The sequence below is a fragment of the Bos indicus genome, chromosome X, assembly GCF_029378745.1.
Source record: "Bos indicus isolate NIAB-ARS_2022 breed Sahiwal x Tharparkar chromosome X, NIAB-ARS_B.indTharparkar_mat_pri_1.0, whole genome shotgun sequence".
Classification (NCBI taxonomy): domain Eukaryota; kingdom Metazoa; phylum Chordata; class Mammalia; order Artiodactyla; family Bovidae; genus Bos; species Bos indicus.
In genome coordinates this window covers 39,530,443-39,557,271 of record NC_091789.1, presented here as the reverse complement: position 1 = coordinate 39,557,271, position 26,829 = coordinate 39,530,443, and the positions used below count along the sequence as shown (strand labels likewise).

Below are 26,829 nucleotides of genomic sequence, written 5' to 3'. Positions count from 1 at the left end.
TTATTTTCTTTCAGTGATATTGTCTAGTTTACAGTGTACAAGTCTTGCATTTCTTTTTTTGATGGTTTATGTGAATTTTTTTCTTTTTATTTTTTTATTGAAGGATAATTGCTTTACAGAATTTTGTTGTTTTTGGTCAAACCTCAACATGAATCAGCCATAGGTATACATATATCCCCTCCCTTTTGAAACTCCCTCCCATCTCCCTCCCCATCCCACCCCTCTAGGTTGATACAGAGCCCCCCTTTGAGTTTCCTGAACCATACAGCAAATTCCTGTTGGCTACCTATTTTATGTGGAAGTACCTATTTTATATGGAAGTCTTGCTATTTCTATTGTTAATTTATTCCTAAGTATTTTATTCTTTATGATGCTATTGTAAAACAGAATTGTTCATTGCTCAGGTATAGAAATACAATTGATCATTGCTCAGGTATAGAAATACAATTGATTTTTGTGTAATCATGTTTCTTCCTGCAAGTTTGCTGAACTCATTTATTAGCTCTACTGTTTTTTCCAGCACATGTAGTAAGATTTGCATATACAAGATTATATCATCTGAGAATAGAGATAGTTTTATTTCTTCCTTTCCTGTCTGTCTGGCTATAATGCCCTGGCCACACCCTCAGATATGCAGATGACACCACCCTTACGGCAGAAATCAAAGAGAAACTAAAGAGCTTCTTATGAAAGTGAAAGAGGAGAGTGAAAAAGCTGGCTTAAAACTCAACATACAAAAATCGAAGATCATGGCACCTGGTCCCATCACTTCATGGCAAATAGATGGGAAAACAATGGACACAGTGACAGACTTTATTTTCTTGGGCTCCAAAATCACTGCAGATGGTGACTGCAGCCATAAAATTCAAAGACGCTTGCTCCTTGGAAGAAAAGCTATGACCAATCTAGACAGCATATTAAAAAGTAGAGACATTATTTTTCCAACAAAGGTCCGTATAGTCAAAGGTATGGTTTTTCCAGCAGTCATGTATAGATGTGTGAGTTTGACCATAAAGAAGTCTGAGTGCCAAATAATTGATACTTTTGAACTGTGGTGTTGGAAGAGACTCTTGAGAGTCCTTCAGACTGCAAGGAGATCAAACCAGTCAATCCTAAAGGAAACCAGTCCTGAATATTAATTGGAAGGACCCATGCTGAAGCTGAAGCTCCAAACCTTTGACCACCTGATGCGAAGAACTGACTCATTGGAAAAGACCCTGATGCTGGGAAAGGTTGAAGGCAGAAGGAGAAGGGGACAACAGAGGATGAGATGGTTGGATGGCATCACCGACTCGATGGACATGAGTTTGAGCAAGCTCTGGGAGTTGGCGATGGACAGGGAAGCCTGGTGTGCTGCAGTCCATAGGGTCGCAAAGAGTCGGACACAACTGAGCAACTGAACTGAACACTCTCCAGTCAAATGTTGGATAGAAGTGGGCATTTTCTTTTTAACTTTATAATTTGAAAGTATTTCAGACTTACAGAAAAGCTATAATAAATGTACAGAAAGCTCCCATGTACCCTTAACTCACATTCACCAAGAGTTCATATTTTGTTCCATTTGCTTTCTCATTCTCTTTGTCTCTTGTGGGTGCATATATTTTTATTTCATATATTAGAATAATGTTTTCTCAGGCTTCCTTGGTGGCTCCAGTGGTAAAGAATCCACCTGCCAATGCAGGAGACATGGGTTTGATCCCTGGTCCTGGAAGATCCCACATTCCTCAGAGCAACTAGCCCCATGTGCCACAACTATTGGGCCTGTGCTCTAGAGCTCAGAAGCCACAGCTACTGTAAACCACGTACCCTAGAGCCCGTGCTCCACAACAAGAGAAAAGCCACTGCAATGAGAAGCCCGTGCAGCAGCAAAGACCCAGCACAGCCAAAAACAAAGAAATAAAAGAAGAAAAAAACCTATGAGGCTGATATTCTGAAAAAATTATAATGAAAATAGTTTCTCAACTATGTCTAAGTTTCATACAGCTTACCCCTTAACCCCTAAATACTTCCCTCTGTGTTTCATAACTACAGCATAATTGGCTTCCCTGGTGGCTCAGCTCATAAAGAATCCATCTGCAATGCAGGAGACCTGGGCTCCATCCCTGGGCTGGGAAGACTCCCTGGAGAAGGGAAAGGCTACCCACTCCAGTATTCTGGCCTGGAGGATTACACAGACTGTATAGTCCATGGGGTCGCAAAAAGTCAGACACGACTGACTGACTTTTACTCACTCACTCACAGCATAATTACTGTACTATAGTAATTATAACCTCTTACATAACCATAGTATAACTCTCAACTCAGAAATGTTAATGTTGATATGATGATATTTTATCTAAGGTCTTGTTAAAATTTCACCAATTGTCCCCATGATGTCCTTTATAGTTTTGTTTTTCCTGATCCAGGATCCAGTCTAGGACCCCACATGGCATTTCATTCTCATGTCTCATTGGCCCCCTTTAATCTGGAAAACTCCTGCTTTTCTTGGCCTTTCATGACATGGACATTTTTGAAGAGTGCAGGCCAGGTATTTGGTGGACCGTCCTCAGGTTTCATTTGTCTGATGTTTTCTCAGGGCAAGATTCGGGCTATGTGTGGTGGGAGGTTGCCAGGCCCTCTCTGTGCTTCTTATCAAGAGGCAAGTGTTATTGTTTTGTCCCTTCACTGTGATGTTAACTTTAAGCATTTAGTTAAGGTGGTAACTACCAGTTTCTCAATGGGCTTTTCTGATAGTTCAGTTGGTAAAGAATCTGCCTGCAATGCGAGACCTGGTTCGATTCTTGGGTGGGCAAGATCCCCTGGAGAAGGGATAGGCTAGCCACTCCAGTATTCTTGGGCTTCCCTTGTGGCTCAGCTGGTAAAGAATCTGCCCACAGTGCGGGAGACCTGGGTTCGATCCCTGGGTGGGGAAGATCTCCTGGAGAAGGGAAAGGCTACCCAGTCCAGTATTCTTCCCTGGAGAATGGACAGAGGAGCCTAGTGGGCTACAGTCCATGGGGTCACAAAGAGTTGGACATGACTTTCATTTTCATAGTTGCTAAGTTCCAAACCTCAAAATGATGGTTACAAAACAGTGCTTTTTCTCCCTTTATGATCCCTCCTACTCAATGGCATCCTTTCAGAAAGAACTCCTGTTTATCTATCTATATATACATTATCTGTGTGGACTCGTGGATGTGGATTTTCTTTGATGGATTGTAACCCATTAATTTTTTTTTTATCACACTACATGGAATGCAGGATCTTATTAATAGTTCCCCGTGCTGTGTGTGCTAAGTCACTTCAGTCGTGTCTGACTCTGTACAACTGTATGGACTGTAGGCAGCCAGGCTCCTCTGTCCATGGGATTCTCCAGGCAAGAATACTGGAGTGGGTTGCCATGCCCTCCTTCAGGGGATCTTGCCAACCCAGGGATTGAACCCACGTCTCCTGCATCGGCAGGTGGGTTCTTTACCACTAGGGCCACCTGGGAAACCCCTACACACAGGCTATATATATAAAAAAAAAAAAAAATCCTGAATACATACATACTGATGTCCCCCACTCCAATTCCACAGCAAAACTTCCTAGCCTTTCCCCAGTGTATATTTGTATCTCCCTTCAGCATTGGGAGACCTGGCTCCCAACACCACTGACGTATTGACTCATTTGCTTGATCCTCCAATAATGCATAGAGAGCACTTTCAGAGTCAAGTATTTGTCCCTAGGACAAATAAACCTACTGAGAGGGGTCTGGAATTTCCTTGCAGGACTTTTGTTGTTTAGTTTCTTTTGTCTTAAAACTGAAGGTATAAAGTAAAAGTGCTGTGTTTAAACACTGTTTACAGGGACTTCCCTGGTGGTCCAGTGGCTAAGACTCCATGCTCCCAATGCAGGGCACCCAGGTTCGATCTGTGGTCAGGGAACTAAGATCCTGCATGCTGTGCAGCACAGCAACAAAGAAGTTGGGATGTTTGTCTAATTTTTATTGATTTGCAGGAGTTTCTGTATGTCTGTGTGAATGTGTTCTGGATACCACCCCTCTGTCATAAAAATATTTTCTTTTCTCGAATCTACTGGCTTGTGTATTCATTTTCATATCTTTTAAAGAGCAAAAGTTTGCATTTTTGTGAAGTCTGATATATCAGTTTTTCTTTTTATGATTATTTTTTGTATCCTGTGCAAGAAAACTTTGCCCAGATTGCCTAGAGCAAGGTTACAAAGATTTCCTCCCTTGTTTCATTTATATGCTTTTTTTAGTTTTAGCTTTTACTTTTAGGTCTACAACCCATGTCAAATTCATTTTTCTCCATTGTCTAAGTAAGGGGTGTTTGTTTCCTGTGGCTGTCAAAACAAAGTTCCACAAACTGAGTAGCTAAAACAACAGACATTTCTTCTCTCCTTTTTTTTTTTTTACCCCTACCCCCTCTTCTCTCCTTTTGAGGTGCTAAAATTATTCTGGGAGTAGATAGAGGTGATAGCTTCACAACATTATGAAATGTACTCAGTACCACTGAAATGTGCATTTTTAAATGGTTAATGGTTACTTTTTTTGTTGTGAATTTCTCCTCAGTTGAAAAAAAAAATCCCCCAGTGAGAGACCACATGTGCCATCTCAGGTTGCATAAGTGTCCCCCCTCTTCGGGAATGACAGTACCGTGTTGGTGAAGCTGGGGAGCCAGGATTCTCACCCGGTGATCATGCTACAAAATGGGAGGGGTGTAGGGAGAAAAATCTATCACTCTCTGGAAACTTAATTATGCCTTCCCTGGTGATCCAGTGGTTAAGACTCAGCTTTCACCACAGAGAGCGTGGGTTCAATCCTTGGGCAGAGAACTAAGAATCCTTCAAGCTGCACAGAGGCAGAGGCTGTTGGGAAATGTCTTCTTTTTGATTTTATTTGACCGCGTCAGGTTTTCGTTGCATCACGCGTCCCTCAGAAACCATCCAGCCCTAGGTGAGCTGCTGAAGGGCTCCCTCTCCGCAGGAAACCACTCTTCTGATGGCTTCTCAAAGAGGGCAGGAGAGGGTTGGTGCAGGCCAGAGGATTCCCTCTCTGAGGTTTCTGGAACCCCACAAAAGGCCCCATTGACTTTCTCAGAGTTGTCCCCCACATCCAGGGCTTAGGGCCAGGCCTGCCCACCCCTCCCCGCTGTGCCCCAGGTGCTCTGGCCTATGCTCCCCTCCTCCCTCCTCCAAGTGACCCCAGATGGCCCTGCCCCAAACACAGGGTGAGGAAGCCCAAGTGACAGCTCCTAGCTGCCAGATGGGCCTCCCCAGGCCAGGGCTGACAGGGCCCTGCCAGACGAGGAGGGCAAGGGAGACTGCACTGGGCAGAGCCCACCACTACCATCAGTTCTGCCCATTGGCCTGGGATGTGGGGCCGGACCCAGAGCTGGGATGTTGTTCACCACTGGCTGGGGGCTATCCACTGCCCTTTGCAGGCAAAGTGAAGAAGGTGGTCAGCTTACCTTCCTCAGCCTCCTGGAGCTGGGTCCGGGGGAATTAGGAGTTGGAAGGGGCCACCGAGGTGGGGCACGAATGACACCCTCAAGTCAGGGCGTGCCCCCCTGGGGGCGATGAGAGCAGCCAGCTCCAGGGCAGTGTGTGCAGAGCTTGCCAGGGTGAGGTGGGCAAGCGGTGGGTACAGGGCACCCACAGTGGCCTTCCTGTGTCAGCACTGGGGAGAAACGTTGTGATGGGGACACAGGGCAGCTGGGAGCCACAGAACAGCTATGGCCCTTACGGAATGGGCCACTGGGAGACACAAAGGAGACCGAGGGGCCTGGGTGGGCAGCCCAGGGAGGAATGGCCTTCCTACCCACATAGGGGTTGTGGTGGGGACAGGCTGGCTACAAGGACAGCTGGGCCTGCCTAGGCCCCCAGTGGATCACAAGTGCCCCCTCCTGCCTCCACGGATTCGCGTTTCCACCCAATCACCTTCCACCCTCAAATCCCTGAAAAACACACTCTTGCAAGACACAGAAAGCAGAGATACTGTATAATTCTGTTAATCGAAACTTCCAGAATAAGCAAATCCAAACAGACAGGAAATAGACTAAGGGGGGTGAGGGGCTGGCTGCTAATGAACATGGGGTCTCCTTCAGGAGTGATTCACAACACCGTGAATGTACGCAATACCCGTGTGGTATACTTTCACATGGTCACAACAGTGAATTTCATCGTATGTGAATTTTAGCTCGATCAAAAAAAGTTTTTAGACAAAACACACATCGGGTGATCCAAGTGTCATGAAAGAAACAGGCAGGAACCAACAGCGCCAGGGCAGGGGCTGAGCAGGTCCGATCCCATCTCAGGAGCGGGGAGCTGGGCACCCGGAGTCCTGGGGACCAGAGGAGGGGACCGCAGGGAGCCGGGGCCACACTGCCACCATGTCATCGGATCTGGTGCGGGACGAGAGGACAGAGGAGGAGGTGAGCGGAGTGGGGCTGGGTGGGCCTCCAGCCTGCCAGCCCGGCTGGGCTTCCACCCTGCGCTCGAGGGCTTCCATACCGTGTACTTGTCCCACTTCTTCTCGGGGTCGTAGGGCTCCCAGCGGCTGGCGGGGAAGATGTGCTTGTTTTTCTCATACCAGCTCCGCAGCACCACCTTGCCTGCGTGCGACTAAGGACGGGAAGAGGCCCAGATGCTATAGCTCAGGGCTGCTGGATGCCTGCCCCCTCCTCCCTGCCCTGGCGGGCCCCAAACATACCTCATCCTTCTCCACGGTGGCGTCACTGAGCAGCCTCACGTCATCATGAACGTCAAAATTGAAGAGGGGCCCTGCAGGGACAAGGGTCCAGACCCCACCCCTCTCAGCTGCCACCCTACAACAGGGGCAAGCTCAGGAAGGAGGGCATGGCCGGGCGCACTCACCACTTTTCCCTCGAGCCTTGGTGACGATGAAGTCGTAGAAGCTGTGGTGCTACAAGCCAAGCACAGGAAAGTGACAGTGGGTGACTCATTTCGGTGTCTCACAGCTAGCTGCCTGCAAGCCCGGCTCCGACCCTGCCCACCCAAGCCAAAGACCTAGAGCAGGAAGGGCCCCCTCGAATTCCCTGGGTGTGCCAAAGCCTGAGACCCTCCCTACCACACCGCCTGGGGCTGCAAGGACACAGAAGGGACTAACGTGGGGTATGATTAAGTCCTCCTTGATGTACATGAGCTGCTCCACCCCTGCCGATCTGAGGAAGAAAAGACGAGGAAGCCACTGGTCAAGGATACCAGGCGCCAGTGCAGGAGGCCTGCGAGGCTAGCAGGCAGCCCAGTCTGGAAGGCACTTCCTACCCCCGCTCCCCATGGGGAGAGGGATGGAAAAAGGGGCCTGAACTCCTTTCTCAGGAGCGCAGTGCCCAGTATGCCACAAGCAGGAGCTGCCACTTGGGGTCCCAGGTGCCAGGCTGAGGCTGCAGTATCTGGTGCACATGTTCACATGTACTCACACGCCCACACAGCCCCACCTGAGTTCGCTAAAGTCTTTGCGCAGGATCTCGAGTGCCTTCTGCAGGAATTGCTGCATCGTGTTGCCCTTCTTCATCTGTGTGAACAGGCATGCAGGAAACCAAGGGGTTGGGAAAGGAGGATGGAAGCCCAGAAGAGGGCCCTCGAGAAGGCAGGCACCCTGGAACACTCACTGCCCTCTTCCCTGCTCCCCCCAGGCCACTCATCCCAAAGGGTCTGTGAGCTTTGTCAGGACTGACAGTTCCTTCCCACTGGAAGGCTGGGCCCAAGAGCAAGGGAAATGGGGCACAGGCTTCACATCACCTACCTTGACTGTGCGCCGGTGCCCAGAGCCATCCCAGTAACTGAAGGTGATCTCAATCTCCTCACCTACAAGACAGACCTGCTGCTTGGCCTCCAGACCCCTGCCAGATCCCTGGGGCTCAGGGCACTGCCCAGAGCAGCATTCACAGGAAAGCAGGCATGGCCCCCGCCCCGGGCTGCACGCCTCCCACTCCAGGAACTCTCACTCTTAATCTTCTCCTGCTTGGCTTCCCACTCTTGCCGTAGCTCCTCCCGGAGCCGATTCTCCTCCTCCTGGAAGAGAAATGGGCAAAGCAGGGAGGCCCAAGGCTGCTCAGGGGGCACGCGTGGCCCCCGCTTCCTGACTGAAAGCCTCTGCCAGGGTCACGCCACCTTTACCTCCCGGTCTCGGTCAGGCAAGAAGCTTGTGTCCACATCTGGGTTCTTCCCCATTTTTTTCTTCTTTGTGGTGATCTCTGGAGCAAAAGAAGACACAAGAGGTCAACAGTATGATGGCCCTTGCCTCAGGGGGGCAACTGTATCAACTCTATCAACTGTCAGAGAAGGACGTCATGCCATGTCACATGATCTATGAAAAAATCCACAGCACAGTGGTGAAAGAACAAGTGTACAGAAGGCCAAAGATGTCTTCACAGGATGATGAAGATGGTTTTGACCTCGCAGACCTCTCCAAAGGGTCTCCGAGACCCTAGGGTCACTGGATCACTCTTTGAGAACCGCCAACCTAGAAGATGAGTCCACACTCCAGGGCAAGGGTTCCAGAGCCTGGACAACTTACAAAAATTCCACACCGGGGACTTCCCTGGTGGTCCAGAGGCTACAACTCCGTGCTCCCAATGCAAGGGGCCTAGGTTCGATCTTTGGTCAGGGAACTAGATTCCACATGCCACAACTAAGAGTTTGCATGGCACAGCTAAGAGTTCACATGCTGCAACTACAGATCCTATAAGAAAGATCCAGCACAGCCAAATAAATAAAAATATTTTTAAAAATTCTACACTGGGTACCAACGGCCAGGCCCCCAAAACAAAATCTCCATGGGGAGGGGAAGCACCCATAAAGCCCCAGTGACACACAGTGAGGTTGAAAGCCTCCCTCTAGACCTGTGCTGTCCCAAAGGTAGCCTCTGCTACACAGATGCAGCTAACAGCCAATGCAACTGACCTGCCAATGGGAACGTTTTAGACACCAAATACTTAATGTTACTAAATACTACAAAGACTATCCCGGGGTTTCCCCCAAGAGGCTGGCAGGCTCTTCGCTCTTTCTCCTGACAGCACTGGCTGCTCCACTCAAAGCTGTCCCTGTGCCAACCCCTGCCTCAGTTCTACCATACAGATCCCAGACCATTAGGCTTTCTAAACACCCACCCCCTCCAGGCCTGCAGCTGCACCCTCCCTAGGCCTAAAATGTGTGCACTCCCGCTGGCTCCACTTCTGGGCACACTCATCTCTCAACTCTACACGCCTCCCAACTCCCCACATCTCTGGGTGCTAATGAAATTCCCCTCACCCTGAAGGCCCAACTCAAATCATCCCCTCTCCTCTGGCCCCAGTGGGGTGCATGGTGTCCTGTGTGACTCCCACCAGGACAGAGACGGTGCCCAGTGTCTGTCCGTCTGCCTTGGTTCTAGCCCATCTGCAAGTGGGTGCTCGGCACACAGGAGCCCCATGACATCTTGGTTCTTGCTCACCAGCCTTCCCAAGTCTTCCCTGTTACCCCCTGTTCCCTTGGGCAAGAGCTGCTCTGTCCAATTAGCAGCCACTTAATGTCTATGGTTGTGTCAATTTACACTGAAATTATTAACAGTTTGGTGCCCCAGTCATATGAGCCCCACACCTCCGCCAAGGGACTGCATACCTGGTTCCCACTCAGTCTGCCACCAGAAAGCAAGCCCTCTACTCAGCTTTGCCACAGTGAAGACTTGGCTCTCTCTCTTGCCCCAACTTCTGAGGTTCAAGGCCGCAAATGTGGTGAGCAGTCAAGGTTGTTGGTGGACGTGCTTCTTCATTCGAGACCCAGACAGAGCTCTGCCTGCTGAACCCATCCCCAGCCTGCCCTCACCTTCCCTTTCCAGCTCCTCCTCATCCATGGCCACCATCTCCTCCTCCTCCTCGCCTGCCTCTTCTTCCTCCAGGGTGAAGGACAAGCTGGAGATCTTCCGCTTGGCCTCCTTCTTGCGCTCCTTTTCTCGCAGCTTCTCCAGCTTCCTGCCAAGGCACGGGTGGCTACCATGCACGTCCACACCCCCAAGGCCCATTTTCCAACCCAGAGCCACCTGTGTGCTCAGTGCAGGGCAGGTCCCAGACAGCGCAGGCCCAGAGTCCTACCGCCCTGGGTCCGTTCAAGTTCACCAGCAGCGCTCTGATGATCAAAAGGCACCCCCACCTCCCGGCTTCCACAAGCAGGAACAGCCTCACCCGCCCCCAAACACAAGCTCCATCTGGAGGGGAGGACCCACAGCTGCAGCTCCTTCGACTGCTCCTTCTTGGCGAGTTGCTTCTCCCGCTCCTTCACCAGTGCCTCCTGCTTAGCCTTCATGTCGTTCAGGGTCACAAGACCTGAGAGTTAAGGAGACAGGGGGGTGAAAGGCGGTCACCCAGAGCAAACCACGCAGTGGGCCTTGGGCCAGGAGTGGGGGCACAAACGCTTTGCATACCCACAGTGCTGGACTTGAGCTCAGCCTCCACAGCGTCGTAGTGTGCAGAGAACTTCTTGTCAATGTTGGACTTCATTATGTTCTCCTGTCCAGGAGGCAGAGCAGTGATGATGGCCACCTGCCACCCCACCATGGAAATGGGGACCTGGGTTCTCATCCCAAATGAGTCCCTAGACTATGATGTGGCCTTGGGAAAGACATGGCCCCTTTGCCTGATGGAGGGTCCCACGGGGCTGTGAGAGGCTCTTCCAAGTGCCCAGGCAGCCAAGTGGGGTGGTTTCCCTGCACTGTTCTGGTCCATCCACATGTCCTGCTCACTCAGTAGTCTGGAGCCGTGGGTCCTACCTGCCTTTGGTATTTTTCACACCCAGCTCTTGAGCTGAAGCTCTGGAGACCCAAGGCAAGGAGTGACAAGAGGAAGCGGAGAGCAGATGGGGGCCTAGACCCTCACTGAGAAGTGTGGCTCCCTCATGAGGCCCCCTCGCTCCAGGCTTGCCCCATCCCACTGCATACCACTGTATGAACCTCCACAGAGAGATGGACCTCCGTCTGGCCACACGGCAACAGCCGGGTTGGGGCTTGAGTGTAAATTGAGGCAGCAGTCGGGCCTCAGCATGCAGCCACTTCCCGGCTGTCGCGGGACCCAAGGCCCCCAAAGACCTAAGTGGGGTGGCCCACCACCAGCGGCCACTCACAGAAGCCCTTAGTGAACCGCTAGCACCTAGGACCCTCCCGCCTGCCTGTATTAGTTGAACCGGGTTCAGTGGCCGGCAGAGTGGTTGGGGCCCGCTCTTCCGGAGAGCCACTGAACCCGGGCATTGAGGAGCCAGAGAGACAGGATGCTCTGTACCCTCGAGGGTCGCCCCAATTGCCACACATGCAACCACTGAATGTGGCTCCTTCCTGTTGCAGGCTTGTCACAACCTAGCTCGCCTCAGCCTTTTGGGCCCATTTTACAGAGGAGCAGACTGTCGCCGGCCTGCTTCCGCCCCTTGTTGGAGATTGGCGAGCAACGTTCCCACCCCAACCCGCCGCCTGCACTCCAGTCCCGCCGCCCAGGTTCTCGCGGGGTCCCGGGAAGTCGGGGCGGCGGTTCGAGCGCCTGCTGTGAGGGGCCCCGGCCCGGCCAGCACCTCAGCAATCCTCTGCTTCATCTGCTCCATCTGCTCGCGCTGCTTCTCCCGCTTCTTCATGAGGTGCATGGCGCGGCCCGCCTCGCTGGCGGCACCCTTGTACTGAGCCATGGCGGCGGCGGCGGCGGCGGCGACGACGGACTAGCTAGGGCTCCGGAGCGGCTGTGGAGACGGCGGCTCGGTCTGCTGACGCCCGCGCCTTGACGTCAGCCACCAGGGATCGCGCAGCCGCCTCGCCCCGCCCCGCCCAGACACGTGACCACCAGTCGCCCTGCCCCCTAGTGGCCCCGCCCCGCCGGCCCTCGGAGACTGGACGATCCCGCTCTTCCAGCTTCCCCATCAGTTTCACAATAAGCCCTGGCCTGAGGCTGGGTCCCCAGTCCTACTTCCTTCTGTTGACCCCAAGGCTGCCCCCACCCCGGACCCTTCACGTCTTCAGTGTTGATCTCAGTCTAAGGGTAGATCCCCTCAGTCCCTTTGCTGCCTCCCTGCCTTAAGTCCCTCTGGTTACTTCTGCATCCTTGATTTTGACTCCCCTCCCAGGACTGGGCCCCAGTCCTGTTTCCCCAGGCCACGGGACTGGGCCTGAGTCCCCTCTGCCTCCTCCTCCTCCTTCTTGGCCTGAAGGCAGGGGCCCTGTACCTCTGTTTCCGCCACCTCAACCCCCACCGCAAGCTGGACCCATCTCCCATTTCCCTCACATTGACCCCCAAGGGTTGGAGTCCTGGATGTCAGTACTAGCTCAATGTGTGGCCTTGGGCAGGGTGATGTGACCTGTGATATGTAGCCTTGGGCAGGGTGATGTGACCTGCTCCCTTCAGTTCAGGAGCTCTGCAATTCCCTGATGAAGGAATTCACATTTTATAGCCATCGGGAACAAAGCTAAATGACGTGTAGTCCCAAGCCTGTGCAAGAGAGCAGGGCAGCCCAGGGAGCCAAGGCCCTGGCCTGAAAACAGCTTTGAGAAGAAAAAACTAAAGATCTAGGCTCAGATTTCAACACAGTTTTATTGGGAGAGTTTGTTTTCTGTGAAATACACTAGAGGATGGGGAAAGGGACACATTCACTTTGCAAGATAAGGATTTCCCACCACTAATGGGAAGGAATAGGGTGGGCAGGGCACAGGGGATTTGGATCCATTTTCCCACCTCCTTCTGCTTTGTTCACACGTCATTTCTCTCTCAGCCAGTACCAGCGGACACAAAGACAAGAAACAAAAACAAGATCAACCTCCAACGAGGCCACACCCAAGCCCTCTCCCTTCCCAAGCTGTGCCAGGGTTGCCAGGGTCAGGCAGGCCCGGCCAGGGTAGCTGTTCCACAGCCCCAGGGCACACCGCGAGGTTGCAGAGGACAGGGCTCCTTTCTCACACAGGGTGGGCCAAAGTTAATAAATTAGAATAAATTACGGGGATGGACTAGGGAAAGGAATGTAACTTTGTGCTGGGAGGGCCCCTTCTTTCCAACACACTAGAGTTGGTGGGGGGAGGCAGGGGGCATCTCCAAAGGCCACTACAGTAGGGGTAAGAGCAATGGGGGCAGAAATCAGCTTTCCTCCACGTTCTTCCCAAACAGAGCAGAAGAATTAGGGGTGGGGGGAAGATACACACACAAGGAGAGGAACCCCCTTTCCCCAGGATAAGGAAGGGCCAAGAAGGAGGATACTAACCAACCCCCCGCCCCATCTCCCAAACCATCACTAAGGTTAAGGATTTGGTCAGTGAATCAATGAGGTGGATGACAGGAATGTGGTAGGGGAAGCAGAAGATGTTGGAAACAGGGACGCCCAGCCACACCCGTCTCCCCAGCCTTCAGGGAGAACAGACAGGTTGGGGGAGAGGGCACCAGGGGCTGGGCTAGGGGTCAGCCATCACTGGTCAGCTTCCCCAAAGACATCATTCTGTTTGCGCTTCATGTTCTCAAAGTCAAAGGCGGAGCCTGCCATGCGCTTGTAGATGTCTTTGATGTCGTTGCAGGTTGTCTCAAAGTGTGTGGTGGCATCGTAGGAGCAGGAACAGAACACCTGGAAACAGCCAGCGCCCAGGGCCCGAGGTGAGTGGGGCAGGGGCCCTGGGCCGGCAGCCAGGACCCAGGGCCAAGACAAGCTGCTTACCTGGCTCTCGGAACCATCATCGATGGGCTCGTACAAGTCACTGATGGCCACAAACCTGAGGGGCAGATGGAGGGACTGAAACAAGTCTCAGGATCAGCCTTGCCCTCCCTGATGTCCGTCCTCCAGCTCCCTGGCTCCCTTCCTCCCCCCAGCTCCAGCCCCAGCCCCTCAGCCCCTCACTTCTGGTCAATGGGCTCCAGCAGCTCCAGGGCCGGCTCAACCTCCTTTTCGGGATCTGTGGTCTCCACTGTGGTGCTGGCGATGGCAATGTACTTGCCCTGCGCGGCCACATTGTGTGCATAGGAGATCATGCACACGTAGATGTCTGCCCACAAGAAAGGCTCCATTAGCAGGGGTACGTGGGAGGCTTCTGGGGGCCAAGCTCAACTTGGGCCCTCCTGCCCCTCCCCAGCCCTGCAGAGCTGGCCACATCCCAGCAGCCGCCCTCGTGGAAAGGAAGCATCCCTCCCTAGGGCCTCAAGGCATGGGGACCGTGATGTGGATCCCTGCTCTTCCATGGAGGGATTGAGCAGAGAGCCAGCCCCCGGGCTGGGGGTGGGGGGCAGCGAGACAGGGCTACCCCAAAGAAGAGAACACACTGGAGGAAGTCATGTGGGGCTTGGCCTACCTGACTTCCTGTTGACCTGGTTCTGGGGGATGATGATTTGGCAGGAGTTGGCATCGTTGGTGTTCTTGATCGGGTGGCTGAGGATGCAGATGATACGGATAACCTGGCCGGCCTTCCGCACGCGGTCAGGAACATAGCTGGGGTCACAGATCAGCTGCTTGCAGCGGGCCACCTGTGAGAGCACCAGAAGGCCTTGGCCCTATCTGACCCCCACTCCATGTCTGAGGGCCAGGACACCCAAGGAGGGCTGGCAGCTCTGGTAGGCGGGCCACTCCCCAAAGCTGTCACCATCACCCCTCCCATAGCGTACATTCTCCTCCCACACCTCGGGAAGCTGGGCCCTCATCCACAGCTGTCTGCTGACAGCAGTGCCGACCGTCTTCCTCTGGAGCCCTGGTCCCCGGGCTGAGGGGCCTGGCCGAGTTGCAGGAGCCCCAGCAGAGCTAAGGTGACCGGGAAGAGGGTCTCAAAGGATGGGCCGAGCCCCACCCAGACCAGCACGCCTGTGCAGCAGGAAGGCTCACCTCGCCCTCGGACTTCACGCCCACCACCTTGCCATTCTCCATGATGATGTCGTCCACTGGTTTGTTCAGCATGTACGTCCCCCCGTAGATGGCACTCAATCTACAGTGGGGAGAGGAGCCATGAGGGTGCCTCCTGGGAGACAAGGGGACCAGCGCTACTGCATGCCCTGCCCCCGGCAGCACAGGGCATGGAGAAGGTGGCCTCAGGCAGGCAGAGCTCAGGAGACCTGGGGGCTCTTCCAAGCTTTGTTGTTGCCAGGACCTCAAGACTGAACCTGGAAGGGGCCCTCCTCTCTACACTTAATGCCAGAAATTTCGAGCAAAGGGCTAGTATGAGGGTAGCTCCTCAGAGAAACATCCCAGGGAATAGAATGAATGGCTCTGAAGAATCCGACCGGAGGTTTCAAGGCCACAGGCCCAGTCCTTGTGCCATCTGACTCCAGCTAGGAGCCAAACGAGCCCTATCTGTGGTCCTTCATCTCTGCACTTCAATGTCCCACTGGGCTGCCATCACCCGAGGATGGTGGGAAGTAAACTAAGCCCACAGTGGGAAAGTAACAAAACACAGTGGAGATGCCCAAGGGGACCCTTCCCATTGTTGGCCTCAGCCTTCTCCACTGCCAACCAACAGAAGCCACGCCCTCACCTTGCAAAGCCTTGGGGCAGCTCGCCAAGGCCATAGAGTGGGTACAGATACGGGCTCTTTCCATACCGAGCCAGGGATTCGCTGTACAACTTGATGCGGTTGATGGTCTCAAGACATGGCTGGTCCAGGTAGCTGGGGGAAATAGGGTCAGAAGAGGCTCCAAGAGCAGAAGGCCCAGTGCACCCCCACCCTGGCATCAGGCCAGCCTTCCCACCCTTGCAGGCCTGGGAAAGACCATGGGTCAAACGCAGGGAAGGGACAGAAAAGGTGACAGGTGAGTGAGCCCAGAGCTGAGTACGGGAAGTACTCAGGGTGAGCCAAGAGAGCAGCAGGCAGGAGTGGGGAGGGCAGGGTGTGGGCCGGCTGAGGGGTAATATGCCATGCCAGTTTCCCCTCACTCATCAGTGCGGTAGAGCGCCAGGGCATGGCCAGTGAAGTCAATGACATCCTGGCCCAAGTCAAACTTCCGGTAGACGTCACGCATGCTGGTGTTCTGGGGGTCGACGCCCTCAAAGGTCTTGGGGTCGTTCTCATCAAAGTTTGCCACGAACACCAGGAACTTGCGGAAGCGCCGTTTCTCAAACATGCCCATCAGGTCTGCGAGGGCCACATGCAAAGCACCACTGAGGTGCGGGCTGTGAACCTCTCCACCTGCCAGGCAGGCAGAGCAAGCAGGTGCCCTAACTCCCAGCAGGGTTCTCTTGCCGACCACTGTGTGATTTTCAATTAACCCCTCTGTGCTTATTGGCCTGTTTCCTCAACTGTACCAACAGTGAGTCTGGCTGGACAGCCTCTGAGGGCCCTCCCAGCTCTGACATTGGGGATGTTTCACTGATTAGGTGAAGCCCCTGTCAAAAGCTGAAATCTGTCCAGGACACCGTATTCCCTTCACACTCGGACTCCCCTCCTAGCAACCAGTGGGTGCACACAGGGGGATGATAGAGCAAGGGGCTTTTGGTACTGCACAAGAAACATGACCTGCAGCAAGGGCCACCCTGCTCTCGATAGCTGTCCCCCCTTCCGTCCCCCCCTTCGATTCCCTGGCTCACGGGACCCACACTCACTGGAAGCCAAGGCTTCAGTCTCAGTAGATGGTACTTTGTAGATCTTGCCCCCCTTGTAGACAAAGCTGCCCTCCACCACCTTGAAGTCCAGGTAGCGTGTCACCTCTGTATACAGTAGCATCTTCACGAGCTGCCCTGCGGGGTGGTGTGGGCAAGGCAACAGGGTCAGCATGGCTCCCTTCACAAGCTCGAGCTGGTCTGTCTGTCCCTGGTCTGCAGTCTGACCCTTCTCTGCTTGTCCCAATCACCCTGCCCCCCACAATACCTCCTTCGTCTCCCTCACCATTGGCCATGAGGAATTTGGGGATCAAGTCAACGTTCCAGTCTCGGCCCCGGCCCATTGTCTCAGGGGGCCCCTCCAGCAACTGAAAACGCTTATACAGCTGCAGGCAGGGGAAGGGGAAGAGAGAGACAGAAAGATGCATCTCAAGGAATCCCCTCCCGCCCCCGCCCCCCACCCAGAAAACCTGGGGAGCTGCTTCATTCAGCACCCCATGCAAGAGGTTAACAAGGGACAGGCCCAGGCCCGGAGCAGCCTACCTCCTCCAGGGGGGTGATGGAGGAGCTCTCGCCCCCATAGTAGGGGTTCCGGTCCATGTGCAGCACCTTCTTCCCGTTCACAGACATGATACCCGACAGGATACATTCCTGAGTGAGGGGCAATGTTCACTGCACTCCCATCTGCCCACATTCCCACCAGCAGCCCTGACCGTGTTCCCCACTCCAACCCTGAGGGGAGAGTCAACCTGAAGGGCCTCTGCCTCAACACACAGCTCCTTGCATCTATGGCTGGTCGCTCTGCCTGAAATTGGGTGGGGGGGGGGGGGCGCCTTCATTTGACCACGGTTTCCTTTTATAACCTTGCTGGGTAAAAAGGTGAACAAGGAAAAGGGTATCCAGCAGCCATATGGATGGTCTTCAAGCAACCAAGATGCCAAGAAAATCACCTATCCACGTAGAAGCCCACAAAAAGGCAGATAAAAACACAGGGATCGCCTAGCTGGACAAGCAAAGGACCCGAAAAGGAAGTAAAGAAAGGCTTAGCATGGTGCCGAAATCCCAGGCCCCACCCTGGGCCGCTTTCCTCAAAGAGGAACCCCTGACCCTGAGCTTTCCCAGCCACAGTAGGGGCTTCCACACCCGACTGTGGGGGAGGCGTCTCTCAGGGAAGCAGTCCAACAGGGTTCGGGGGAGGGCAAACACCCTCACCAGTCACTGTCACCAGCCCAAGGACAAAGGCTACAAATACGCCTCAGCCCCGAGGTCTCCATGGGAAACCGGGGTGGGGTAGCGGGAATGTGGTCACGGTCCCCACCGCGGCTCCTTCTGGAACATTCCCTGGGTCCTCGGGCCCCCTGAGAACCTGGGGAGGCAGGATGAAAGCCCACCCTGGCGAGTCCCCCTGCCCCGACCTGACTGGAGGTCCCTGTACCACAACATCTCCGCCAGAATGAGCGCAAAATGAGAAGGGATGTTAAGTTGGTCCTGGGTAGGGGCCGGGGGTCGGGCCCGGGGAATCGGTCAAGAGAGACAGCCAGAAAAGGGGCCGCTTCTTGGCAGACCGGCCATGACAGGGATGGAGGCCGCATCACGGTTGTTGGGCACGGGGCTGTCTTTTTGGGGACCGAACAGCGCCGCGCAGGCACTGATGGGAGGATGGGGCCGGGGGCTGCAGCATCCCAGGGAGAAAGAGAGGCGGCGCCCTGGACCCCGGAGGCCGCACTTACGGTGAGTCCGGTCCCCAGCACAATCACGTCGTATTCCTCGTCCATGGTCAGGCCTCGGTGTCAGCGCCCGTCGGCTCCTCCTCCTCCTCCGCCACAGCCGCCACCGCCGCCGCCACCGCCGCCGCCGCAGTGGACCAAAGATGGCGGCGCATGAGCGCCGCTCGACCCCTCCGCCACGTCAAAGAGTCCCGGCCCCTCCCCTCCGCCGCTGCTGCGCCGACCAGGGGCCCTGCTGTCCCCGCTTGCCTCCCGGGAAGGGTTGCTGGGACCCGGGCTCTAGCGCTCGCGCCATTCGGCTGGCCACGTCGCCTCGCCGAGGGCCTAGAAAAGACGGCGGTGAGGCGGGGCGGGGCGGGGCGGGGCGGCCTGGCAGACGGTGCTGAGACCCGCCAGGGATCCGTGCGCGGGAGCCTCGCGCGCCCCGCCCTGGGAAGCTCGGCGCGGCCTCGCCGGCTGGGTGCGCACTGCTGCAGCAGCCCGAGGCGGGCCCCTGGGGACGTGGGGGCGACTATTGTCGTGGCCGTCTCCCCCGCCGCCCTCTCCCGGGCGCTGAAGGCCCCCGCCCTCCACTAGTCGCTAAGACGGGGGCCGGGGGAAATCCAGTTTGTGAACGACCCTCTCGGCCTCCGCTGGGTCGCTGGAAAAGCAGCCTCCATCCCTCCATCCTCAGGCCTCCTCTCTCGGCCTTCAGCCAAGCGCATCCTCCCTTGTGCCCAGCGCAGAAATGAGTGACAAGAAACCCAAGCATGGCGACCCGTCTTTATTTTATTTGGAAGAAAACCACGAGCACCCCGGGGCTCCTGCCGGGTACTCCCGACAGGAACAGGTCCCAAACCCCGTGATCACACCCAGCCCACCTGCCATGGAGGTCCCTTCCTTCTTAGGCCAAAGGAATAAACCCCAGTGTACGCCTTATTGTTAGCACATCACCAAAAAATAAAACAATAACGCCAGCTAAGCGGGACAGACAAATAGTACTTCCACACTCCCCCCAAACTCAGGGAATGGAACAGCTCCTGGCTGCTACAAGGAACCCCATAGAGCCTGGGAAGGGAGGACTAGCTACACAAAAGCACTATCAACAGCAAGGAGCAAAAGTGGAGAAATGAGAATAAATAAGGAGAAGCGGGGTGGATTTTGTAGAACTAACGGCCCCTACCTTTATAATGATCAAGCCTGGGAGATCTGTCTACTGTCTATGCAGAAATATATACACCTTGTGGAGAGAGATGTGGTGGGGAGTGGACAGCCCAGGGAAGACCCTCAGCAGGCTGAACAGGTAGCCTGACAAACTAGGGGGAGCCAGGGAGTCGTGGGATGGCGGAAGAGGGAGAAGCCTTCCTGCCCAGTGGGCCTCTGATGGGGAGGTGACAACCTGGACCCCAGCCACGCCCTCAACCCCCCCCCCCCCGCAGGTGTGGAATCACACGATCTGGGTCAAAGTGATGGTGGGGCCCTTGTGGTCGTCGAAGCGATCCATGGTCTTGAGGCTGAGGATCATGTGCAGGCCGTAGGTGAAGATGAACAGCATGAACAAGGAGGTGAGCAACCCCATCCAGATACCCGGGGAGAAGAAGCCTGCACAGTCGCTAGCATAGGAGAACTTCTTGTCTGTCACATTGAAGGCCTGGATCTGAGGGACAGAAAGCACCGAATGGCCCCACCCAGAGAGGCCAGGTAAGTGTTCCCCAGCTGGTGGGAAGAGAGCAGCAAGGGGATGGGACTACATTCCCAGGCCCAAACCTGAAAGGACCCAGAAACCCTTCACAGGCCTCTGCTCCCCCCGAACCCCTCCTCCAGCCAGGGCTCCCCCACTGTCAGGCACAGTCCCTCCTCCCTTCCTACCTGGAAGTCCCGAAAAGTCATCTGCCAAAGAGAGGGCTGCGTGTCAGGCACAAGGAGGTTGCCATCCTCGTTTTCACTGCTGACATGCTCACAGTGGAAGGAATAAATGCTGGGCCCCGTGACCTGGGAGGCATTGAAGTAGGCGACGGAGCCATTGCTGTGGATTTCCAGGTTCTCCAAGGTAAACCAGTGCCGGGCAGACACTGAGTAGTAGCTGTTAGCCAGAATGAACCTGGGGGGGGGGGGGGTGCGCCGCGGAGCGGGGTCAGGCAGCTGGAGAGGCTGGAGCCACAGCAGCCCACCTGCCCCTGCCTCTCAGACTCACTTGAATGTCACCATGGTCCCAAAGAGTGAGTCATATGTCAGCACCAGCCTGCAGAGGAAGAGGGGTTTTCAGACTCTGGAATGGCCTTGAAAACACTTCTGAGCAAGGCCCTCAGGTCTCCTTCTACCTGAGCTGCACCAGGTCCTCCCGCAGAGCCACCTAAAGAACCAGCACCCTAGCTTGACAGATAGGAGACCTGAGGCCCCATCCCTTTCCAAGTCAGGAGCCGGGTAGCACACAGGTGCCCCACCTCCAGCTGAGGGCTCCTTCCTCTGGGTTCCCTGAACCCCCAGACTCCCTCTTGGAGTTGCTTAAGGTGCTCAGGCTGGGCCATGAGGCTGCCCAAGGGGGTGGCACTGGGATCCAGGGTGATTAGGAACTGTTAACAACCAAGGCCCCAGCTAAGGATGAGAAGGCATGAGCAGGCAGAGCTCTGAGCAGCAGCCCCACCCTACACCACCACCTGCATCTTCACGCTGAACGCCCCCCAACACAGACCCAGGCAGGGGCACGCACTTTGCCCTCACCTGGCAACGGTGTCATTCCAGAAGGAGCCAGTCAGGTTGAGGTCCTGGACCCCAAAGGTGCGGGAGGTCAGGTCCTCCCAGTGCTCCCCGTATGCCACTGAGAAGTTTTGGGCCCAGAAGAGGATCCGGGTGTCGTAACTGTCATTGTAACTCACGGGGACATTCATTGTAGGCGGCACCACCGTTCTCTGCAACAGCTGGCGACCCAGCCCCCCAGTCACCATGGCTACATCGCGGGCCACCTGCAGACAAGAGCCCACAAAACCTTCTCTCAACAGCCCTTGGGGCGAGCCCTGAACCAGATAGCCTGCCCTTCCTCTCCCCACTGAGCACCATCTCTGGTCCCACCAGTGATGCTCATATGCAAAAGCTTCCTTTGAGCAGCTTTCCCCTAAGCCTCTGTGACATTGCTAATCTTTGCAACTTCAGAACACTTGGACTTCATGTCCGAAAATGCCAGCCCATAAGGCTAATGGGGTGAGATGGGCAGTGGTTGCTTGACTTTGTGGCTCATCCATGCCCCCCACCCCTACACCTGCCCAGAGGAACCAGCCCCCCTCCAGGCTCCCCGACCACGCCTCCTGGAGCCCTGGGCATGGGCACGTACCCTAGAAGGGCGGACCGCCGTGAGGGCCGCCGTGTAGGGGATGTCTTCTGACTTGAGTGTGCTCAGCACCTGCCCAATGACCTCATCTAAGGGGCCAGGGGGAGAACAGAAACGCAGGTCAGAGGCAGCCCCTCGCAGCCACTGTACCCAGCAGAAGCCAGGAGAGGCAGGCTGTACCCTTCTATGCCCTCTCTGGGCGCCTTCTCTGGATGGCGCTCTGTGAGATCACCTTGTGGAGGCGGGCACCCCTAGATGTCTCCACTGTGAAGCCCTTCTCACCCTAGCAACCAGTATGTCCCCATGTGGGACACCGAGCCCCTCCAAGAGCCGGCTCCCATCAACCCCCAGTAGCATTTTCCATTTCAACAGCCACTTCTCATCATCCCCCCCGCTTCTGGCCTCCCCTGGGATACCATGGCCCCAGTCACCGCCTCCCCCACGTGGACAGAGGAAAGACAGACAGCTACCGAAAACACCAAATCCAGCATGGCAAGTTTCCGGTGACCTTTCTGGGAGGAAGAACTGTCCTCTCTAGCGCAAGGGAGACAAGTTCTCAGAACAGGTGTTTGAAACAGTGCTGGCGTGTTAAACCCCCAGACCCTAGGGTGCAGGCTGTCTGGGTGGAAGTTGGCTCCAGGCTGTGCTGAGGAGGCCCCTGGGCATCCAACGCTTGGGCCGAGACCTAGGGACCTTGCCCAGTTGCCAGGGGCTCGGAGAAGCAGCCAGGCCCCCTGGGAATGGAGAGGGGCTGAGGAACCTGGGCCAGCTCCGCATGGCCAAGGGCTGGTTAAAGATGGAAACCGTGCACCTTCCCCGACCCCACTCACCATTGCCCATGAGGACTTCCTTCGGTGCCATCAGACCCGAGCTAGGGAAGAGACATAAAGTTCGAGCTGCCCAAATCCTGATGGCTCTCTGCCACTCATTGGGCTGCCTCCTGAAGCCCCTCCAGGCCCTGGCATTCCCTGGTATAGCCCCGCCACTTAGAACACTCGAGCTGGGCCTCCAAGAGCCACACTCACCACCACCAGTCCCCTCTCCCAGGACCTCTGCTCACCTCGCGGCCCTGCCTGGAATCCCCTGTGCCTTCTCCCCCAGCTCCAGAGTCCCAGTCACGTCCCTGCCACCTCTCCATGAACAGTCCCCACTAGGCAGGCTGGTTCCCTGCTAGCGAGGCCCATGCCTGGCTCATCTCAGGAGGCCTGAGAGGCCTAGCTTGATGCTGGGCACTGACTCCTGAGTCCCAACCCGGCTGGAGGGCCTTCCTGCCTCTTCTGGCCAGACAGACGCCTTCTGGGAGGGCCTCAGGGTGCTAAATGGAGGACGGCTTGGCTGGACAGAGTTGTGCCCCCAGAGCTTGGGCCCTGAGGCTAGAGGCCCACCCATACCTGGCTGTGTAGGGCAGGCGGATGAGCAGCAAGGCCGGGATGCTGGCATTGAGCTTCAGTTCCTGGAGAGTGGCCAAGTCCACGTGCAGGGGGCTGGCCCCGAGCTTCTCCTGCAGGTAAGTGGTCAGAGTGCTGATCGCGTACCAGTCAACAGCAGGAAGCACCAGAGAGGAGGGGGCCAGGTCCAGGGCGTTCTGGGAACAGGGGGGAGACAGGCAGATGAGTTAGCAAGGGGCCACGGGACCAGGGTCGGCCAGCTACCCAGACCTCGGTAGCAAGCCACACCTACACCGGGTCTCACTCCAGGTAAGAAACAAAACACACCACACTCCTGGCCCTGACACTTGGCCTTTCCCCATCAAGCCAACGTCTCTGGTGCCTGAGGGGATAGTTCCTATTATGCTGGTGGAGGGAGGCACGGGGTGGCCTCCAGGGTCACCGGCTGGGTGTAGACTCTTACCTCCAGGTTAGAAAAGGCGCTGTCTTGCTTGTTTCCAAACACGCCACCATATGCTGTGAAGTCCTCAATGCTCAGCTAGTAAAAGGGAGGGAAACAGCCTCAGAAGGTTGGACAGATGTGGGGCCAGGGCAGGGGGCAGACACTGGCCCTGGGCATTTCTGCAGGGCCAGCAACATCTCATTTAGAGGCAGGTTTGATCTGGAGCATGAGGGTGCATTTTAGGGGTGGGGGTGTGGAAGGTTCTCTTTCTTTCCGCCAGCAACCCTCTCAGCAGGGCAAGAAGACAAGGAAGGCAGTCACGGGGTTGGGAGAAAATGTGTGGGCAGCTGACTCATGATAACCTCAGGAGTAAGAGTCAACGGCCTGCCTGGAGATAAGAGGAACTTCGGACAGAAGAGGGAAGCTGTGGGGAGGGGGCTGGGAGCAGCTAAGAACACTGATTGCATGCCCCCGGGGCGGAAGGCCCAGTAAAAAGAGAACCTACATGCCAGCTGCAACAGCTGGAGCCGCCTTTGTCCAGTCTGCACAGGACCCTTTGCAAAGGAGGGTGAGAAATCCCCCCTCCCCGCCCCAGTTTTGGTGGAAGGGGACAGAGGTGAAGATCTCAGAACACACTGGACCAACCACAGAAGGCTTCTGAGCACTCTGGACCACAATCACCCTGACCCCCATCCTTCTAATCTCCACAACCTATGGATGTCCTTCAACTTTAGCCCTCCGTTCCAACTCCCAGCTTCCTCTGTATTTTCCCAGGGAGGCCCAGAGGTGATCTTAATCAGCTTCCCTGATGTCATTGTGTTTAGTATACACACCTGCCCAGCCTCCTTGCCCTTCTGGGCAGGAATCCTGAGCCTCTCTGGTGCCGAGGCTATCATTCAGAAAGCCTGTGTGCACTCCCTGTTCGAAATCACCCAAGACTTCCTGCCACATTTTAGAACTGTGACCAACCCTTCCCCCTCATGTCCGGGCTCCTCAACTGACCATCTCCTAAGCCTTTCTCTCACTCACTGTACTCCAGCCACACCAGCTCTTCCACAGGCTCACCCTTTGCACCTGCTGCTCTGCCAGGAATGCATACCTTCCTCCCCCAGCCACATGGCTCCATCTCTACCTCTGCTTACATCTCTGCTTCAATACCACCTCCTCAGCGAGCACTTGCCTGCTCCCTCTTTATGTTACACAGCATTGCCAGTCACTCTGTCCCCAAGTCTGCTTCCTTCTTATCTAAGGACTATAGTGCTGACGTTATATCATACCAACTTAGCATTTACGTAAACCTCTCACCCTCGCAAGAGTGTTAGCTGCTTCGGAGTAGGGGCTTGGGTGATTCTGCTCATTGGTATATCCCCAGCACTTAATCAATACCTGTCACAGAGTAGGTAGTCTATATTTGACAAATGAATGAATGAGTGAATGCCATCAGATGGGGGTGGGGGGGGGCGCCAGCCAGATCTTTTACATGGACTATCAGAATTGCTCCTCACTGCCCTCTGATGTCAGTGGTGTCTTTTTACAGATGTGGAAACTGGTATTTGCAGAGTATTTCACATGTCCAAAGGCCAGTAAGCAATAGAACTGGAACTGAGTTCCAGTCTGACTACATTATTCACCACCTCCTGGAAGGACTACAGGCCAGCACAGCTACCACCCTCTGCCCACAGAGCAAGACCACAAAGGGAATGACCCGAACAGGCCACCAATGAGGAAGAGACAAGCAGAAGCTCAATAATCTCACAAACACTAATCCTACACTGCCCTAGAATCTTCTTGTGGTCTGCATACCTGCTTTAGGGCCAGAAATGCCCAGATGGGAGGGTAAACAGTGTGCTGGGTATGAGCACAAAATCACAGTGGGGGAGGGGTGTCCAACAGACTCAGGCTGGAATAACCTGGGACTTGCACAAGCCATGGAACTTCAGCTGATCCTACAACCCTTAGCTCCTTAGACAGTAAAACCAAGATAATGACATCAGCTCAGCTAGTATGAATGAAGCACTCAGTAAGCGATCAATCATTCTTCCATTCTGTCTTACGATCATTACAGTCAGAATCACAACTCTGCCACCCAATAGCTATGTGACCTTGGGCAAGTCACTTGCCATCCTTGGGCTTCTCATCTGTAAACAGGGTTCATCATCCTCGCCTTGTAGTGAGTCAGGTAAGGGTTTGGTACTCAATCAGCATCTGGCCTCTGACCCCTTATTTCCCCCAATCAAGTGGGTGCCATTTCTGGGCCCTCACCATTCCCATGCTCAGCTGAGTGGCTCAGTGGAAGGGTGTTGTGCCCATAACCCAGAGGTAGACGGATGGAAACCATCCTCTGCTAGCTGTTTGTCTTCCCAGGTGGCACTAGTGTTTAAAAAAAAAAAAAAAAAAGCCTGCCAATCCAGGTGTCCTAAAGAGATGTGGGTTCTATCCCTGAGTGGGGAAGATCCCTTGGAGGAAGGCATGGCAACCCACTCCACTGTTCTTGACTAGGAGCATCCCTGGTGGCTCAGACTGTAAAGAATCTGCCTGCCAATGCAGGAGACCCAGGTTTGATCCCTGGGTTTGGAAGATCCCCTGGAGGAGGGCATGGCAACCCACTCCAGTATTCTTGCCTAGAGAATCCCATGGACAGAGGAGCCTGGCGGGCTATTAGCCCATAGAGTAGCAAAGAATCAGACACGACTGAAGCGACTTAGCAGGCACACACCATTCCCACTGAACATTCTCCCGCAGGCCTTCCTAAGGAAGGAACCACACCTCTCTGCAGTTTGGACAAGGTCACTGCAGCTTCCCTCGGGGAATGGGCCTCAGTGTCCTGGGGGAGAGGGGGCTGTCTCCTGAATGACGTAGGGAGAGAGGGTTGGGGGAGGCGCACCTTGTCCTGCAGGAACAGCAGCACATTTCGGGGGCCCAGCTCCAGGGCGGGGTCTAAGTAGGTGGAGAGCTGCATGTCGCTGGTGATATGGCCCTCGTGGGTGTCGGCCGCAGGAGCCCACAGGCCTCTGGCAGGGGATAGAGAGGTGCTATCAAGCGGGGGCTTGAGATCCGAAGCCCGTGGGCTCCCAGCTTGATGCCTGGGGCCCAGAGCCAGCGCCCTTGCTACAGGCCTCCGAACAAGGGACAGCCCCCCCTGGGCCTCACCGCCCCCGCCAAGGACAGCTCCGGAGTCGAGCTAGGGCCCCTCAACCGCCGCGGCGCGCAGCGCAGCCCGCCCCGCTCACCGGTCACTCGACCACAGCACCAGCGGCACCTGCTGCTCCGACGTCGCCGCTGCCGCCGCCACCAGCATCAGCGGCAGCCATGGCATCCGGCAGAGCGCTGGAGCCCACCGCGTCCCCGCCCGCACCTGAGCCGCCGCGGTCGCCGCCATCATAACCTCTCGGCCTGTACTGCCAGGACCCACCGCGGCCGCCGCGGATCAGGTGACCGACGCCCCCGCCCAAAGTCCGCCTT

At 55.4% G+C, this 26,829-nt stretch overlaps 3 protein-coding genes across 3 annotated transcripts; all 3 read right to left on the bottom strand.

The window, feature by feature from the left end:
* Positions 1 to 5,963: 5,963 nt before the first annotated feature.
* Positions 5,964 to 11,742, bottom strand: FAM50A (family with sequence similarity 50 member A). Its single transcript, XM_019956265.2, has 13 exons — positions 11,536 to 11,742; positions 10,403 to 10,487; positions 10,205 to 10,304; positions 9,808 to 9,953; positions 8,122 to 8,198; positions 7,950 to 8,016; positions 7,748 to 7,809; positions 7,440 to 7,516; positions 7,109 to 7,163; positions 6,856 to 6,904; positions 6,692 to 6,762; positions 6,493 to 6,603; positions 5,964 to 6,383 (listed from the first exon to the last, which is right to left on the bottom strand). The coding sequence occupies exons 1-13, from the start codon at positions 11,644 to 11,646 to the stop codon at positions 6,375 to 6,377; spliced, it is 1,020 nt and encodes a 339-aa protein (XP_019811824.1). The 5' UTR covers positions 11,647 to 11,742; the 3' UTR covers positions 5,964 to 6,374.
* A 781-nt stretch (positions 11,743 to 12,523) lies between these two features.
* Positions 12,524 to 18,392, bottom strand: GDI1 (GDP dissociation inhibitor 1). Its single transcript, XM_019956061.2, has 11 exons — positions 18,237 to 18,392; positions 17,050 to 17,157; positions 16,793 to 16,892; positions 16,510 to 16,644; positions 15,844 to 16,042; positions 15,446 to 15,577; positions 14,800 to 14,899; positions 14,276 to 14,447; positions 13,828 to 13,972; positions 13,648 to 13,702; positions 12,524 to 13,557 (listed from the first exon to the last, which is right to left on the bottom strand). The coding sequence occupies exons 1-11, from the start codon at positions 18,279 to 18,281 to the stop codon at positions 13,405 to 13,407; spliced, it is 1,344 nt and encodes a 447-aa protein (XP_019811620.1). The 5' UTR covers positions 18,282 to 18,392; the 3' UTR covers positions 12,524 to 13,404.
* Positions 18,393 to 18,981: 589 nt separating this feature from the next.
* On the bottom strand, positions 18,982 to 26,784 carry ATP6AP1 (ATPase H+ transporting accessory protein 1). Its single transcript, XM_019956137.2, has 10 exons — positions 26,598 to 26,784; positions 26,252 to 26,378; positions 23,389 to 23,463; positions 22,929 to 23,122; positions 22,368 to 22,408; positions 21,541 to 21,626; positions 20,934 to 21,175; positions 20,407 to 20,454; positions 20,082 to 20,313; positions 18,982 to 19,869 (listed from the first exon to the last, which is right to left on the bottom strand). Exons 1-10 carry the CDS (start codon positions 26,747 to 26,749, stop codon positions 19,660 to 19,662), a joined length of 1,407 nt encoding a protein of 468 aa, XP_019811696.1. The 5' UTR covers positions 26,750 to 26,784; the 3' UTR covers positions 18,982 to 19,659.
* Positions 26,785 to 26,829: the final 45 nt, after the last annotated feature.

Excerpts from the sequence above, each read along its gene's own strand:
- FAM50A (XM_019956265.2), bottom strand. The coding sequence starts at position 11,646 with ATGGCTCAGTACAAGGGTGCCGCCAGCGAGGCGGGCCGCGCCATGCAC. Across the intron at positions 8,199-9,807 it reads GGAGGAGCTGGAAAGGGAAG|AGATCACCACAAAGAAGAAA; the intron begins GTGAGGGCAGGC and ends CTTTTGCTCCAG. Across the intron at positions 8,017-8,121 it reads TGCCTGACCGAGACCGGGAG|GAGGAGGAGAATCGGCTCCG; the intron begins GTAAAGGTGGCG and ends TTTCTCTTCCAG.
- GDI1 (XM_019956061.2), bottom strand. The coding sequence starts at position 18,281 with ATGGACGAGGAATACGACGTGATTGTGCTGGGGACCGGACTCACC. Across the intron at positions 16,893-17,049 it reads CCATCACCCCCCTGGAGGAG|CTGTATAAGCGTTTTCAGTT; the intron begins GTAGGCTGCTCC and ends CCCTGCCTGCAG. Across the intron at positions 15,578-15,843 it reads GCGCTCTACCGCACTGATGA|CTACCTGGACCAGCCATGTC; the intron begins GTGAGGGGAAAC and ends TATTTCCCCCAG.
- ATP6AP1 (XM_019956137.2), bottom strand. The coding sequence starts at position 26,749 with ATGATGGCGGCGACCGCGGCGGCTCAGGTGCGGGCGGGGACGCGGTGG. Across the intron at positions 23,123-23,388 it reads GCGCCTTTTCTAACCTGGAG|AACGCCCTGGACCTGGCCCC; the intron begins GTAAGAGTCTAC and ends CCCTGTTCCCAG. Across the intron at positions 21,176-21,540 it reads CGGCGGTCCGCCCTTCTAGG|GTGGCCCGCGATGTAGCCAT; the intron begins GTACGTGCCCAT and ends TCTTGTCTGCAG.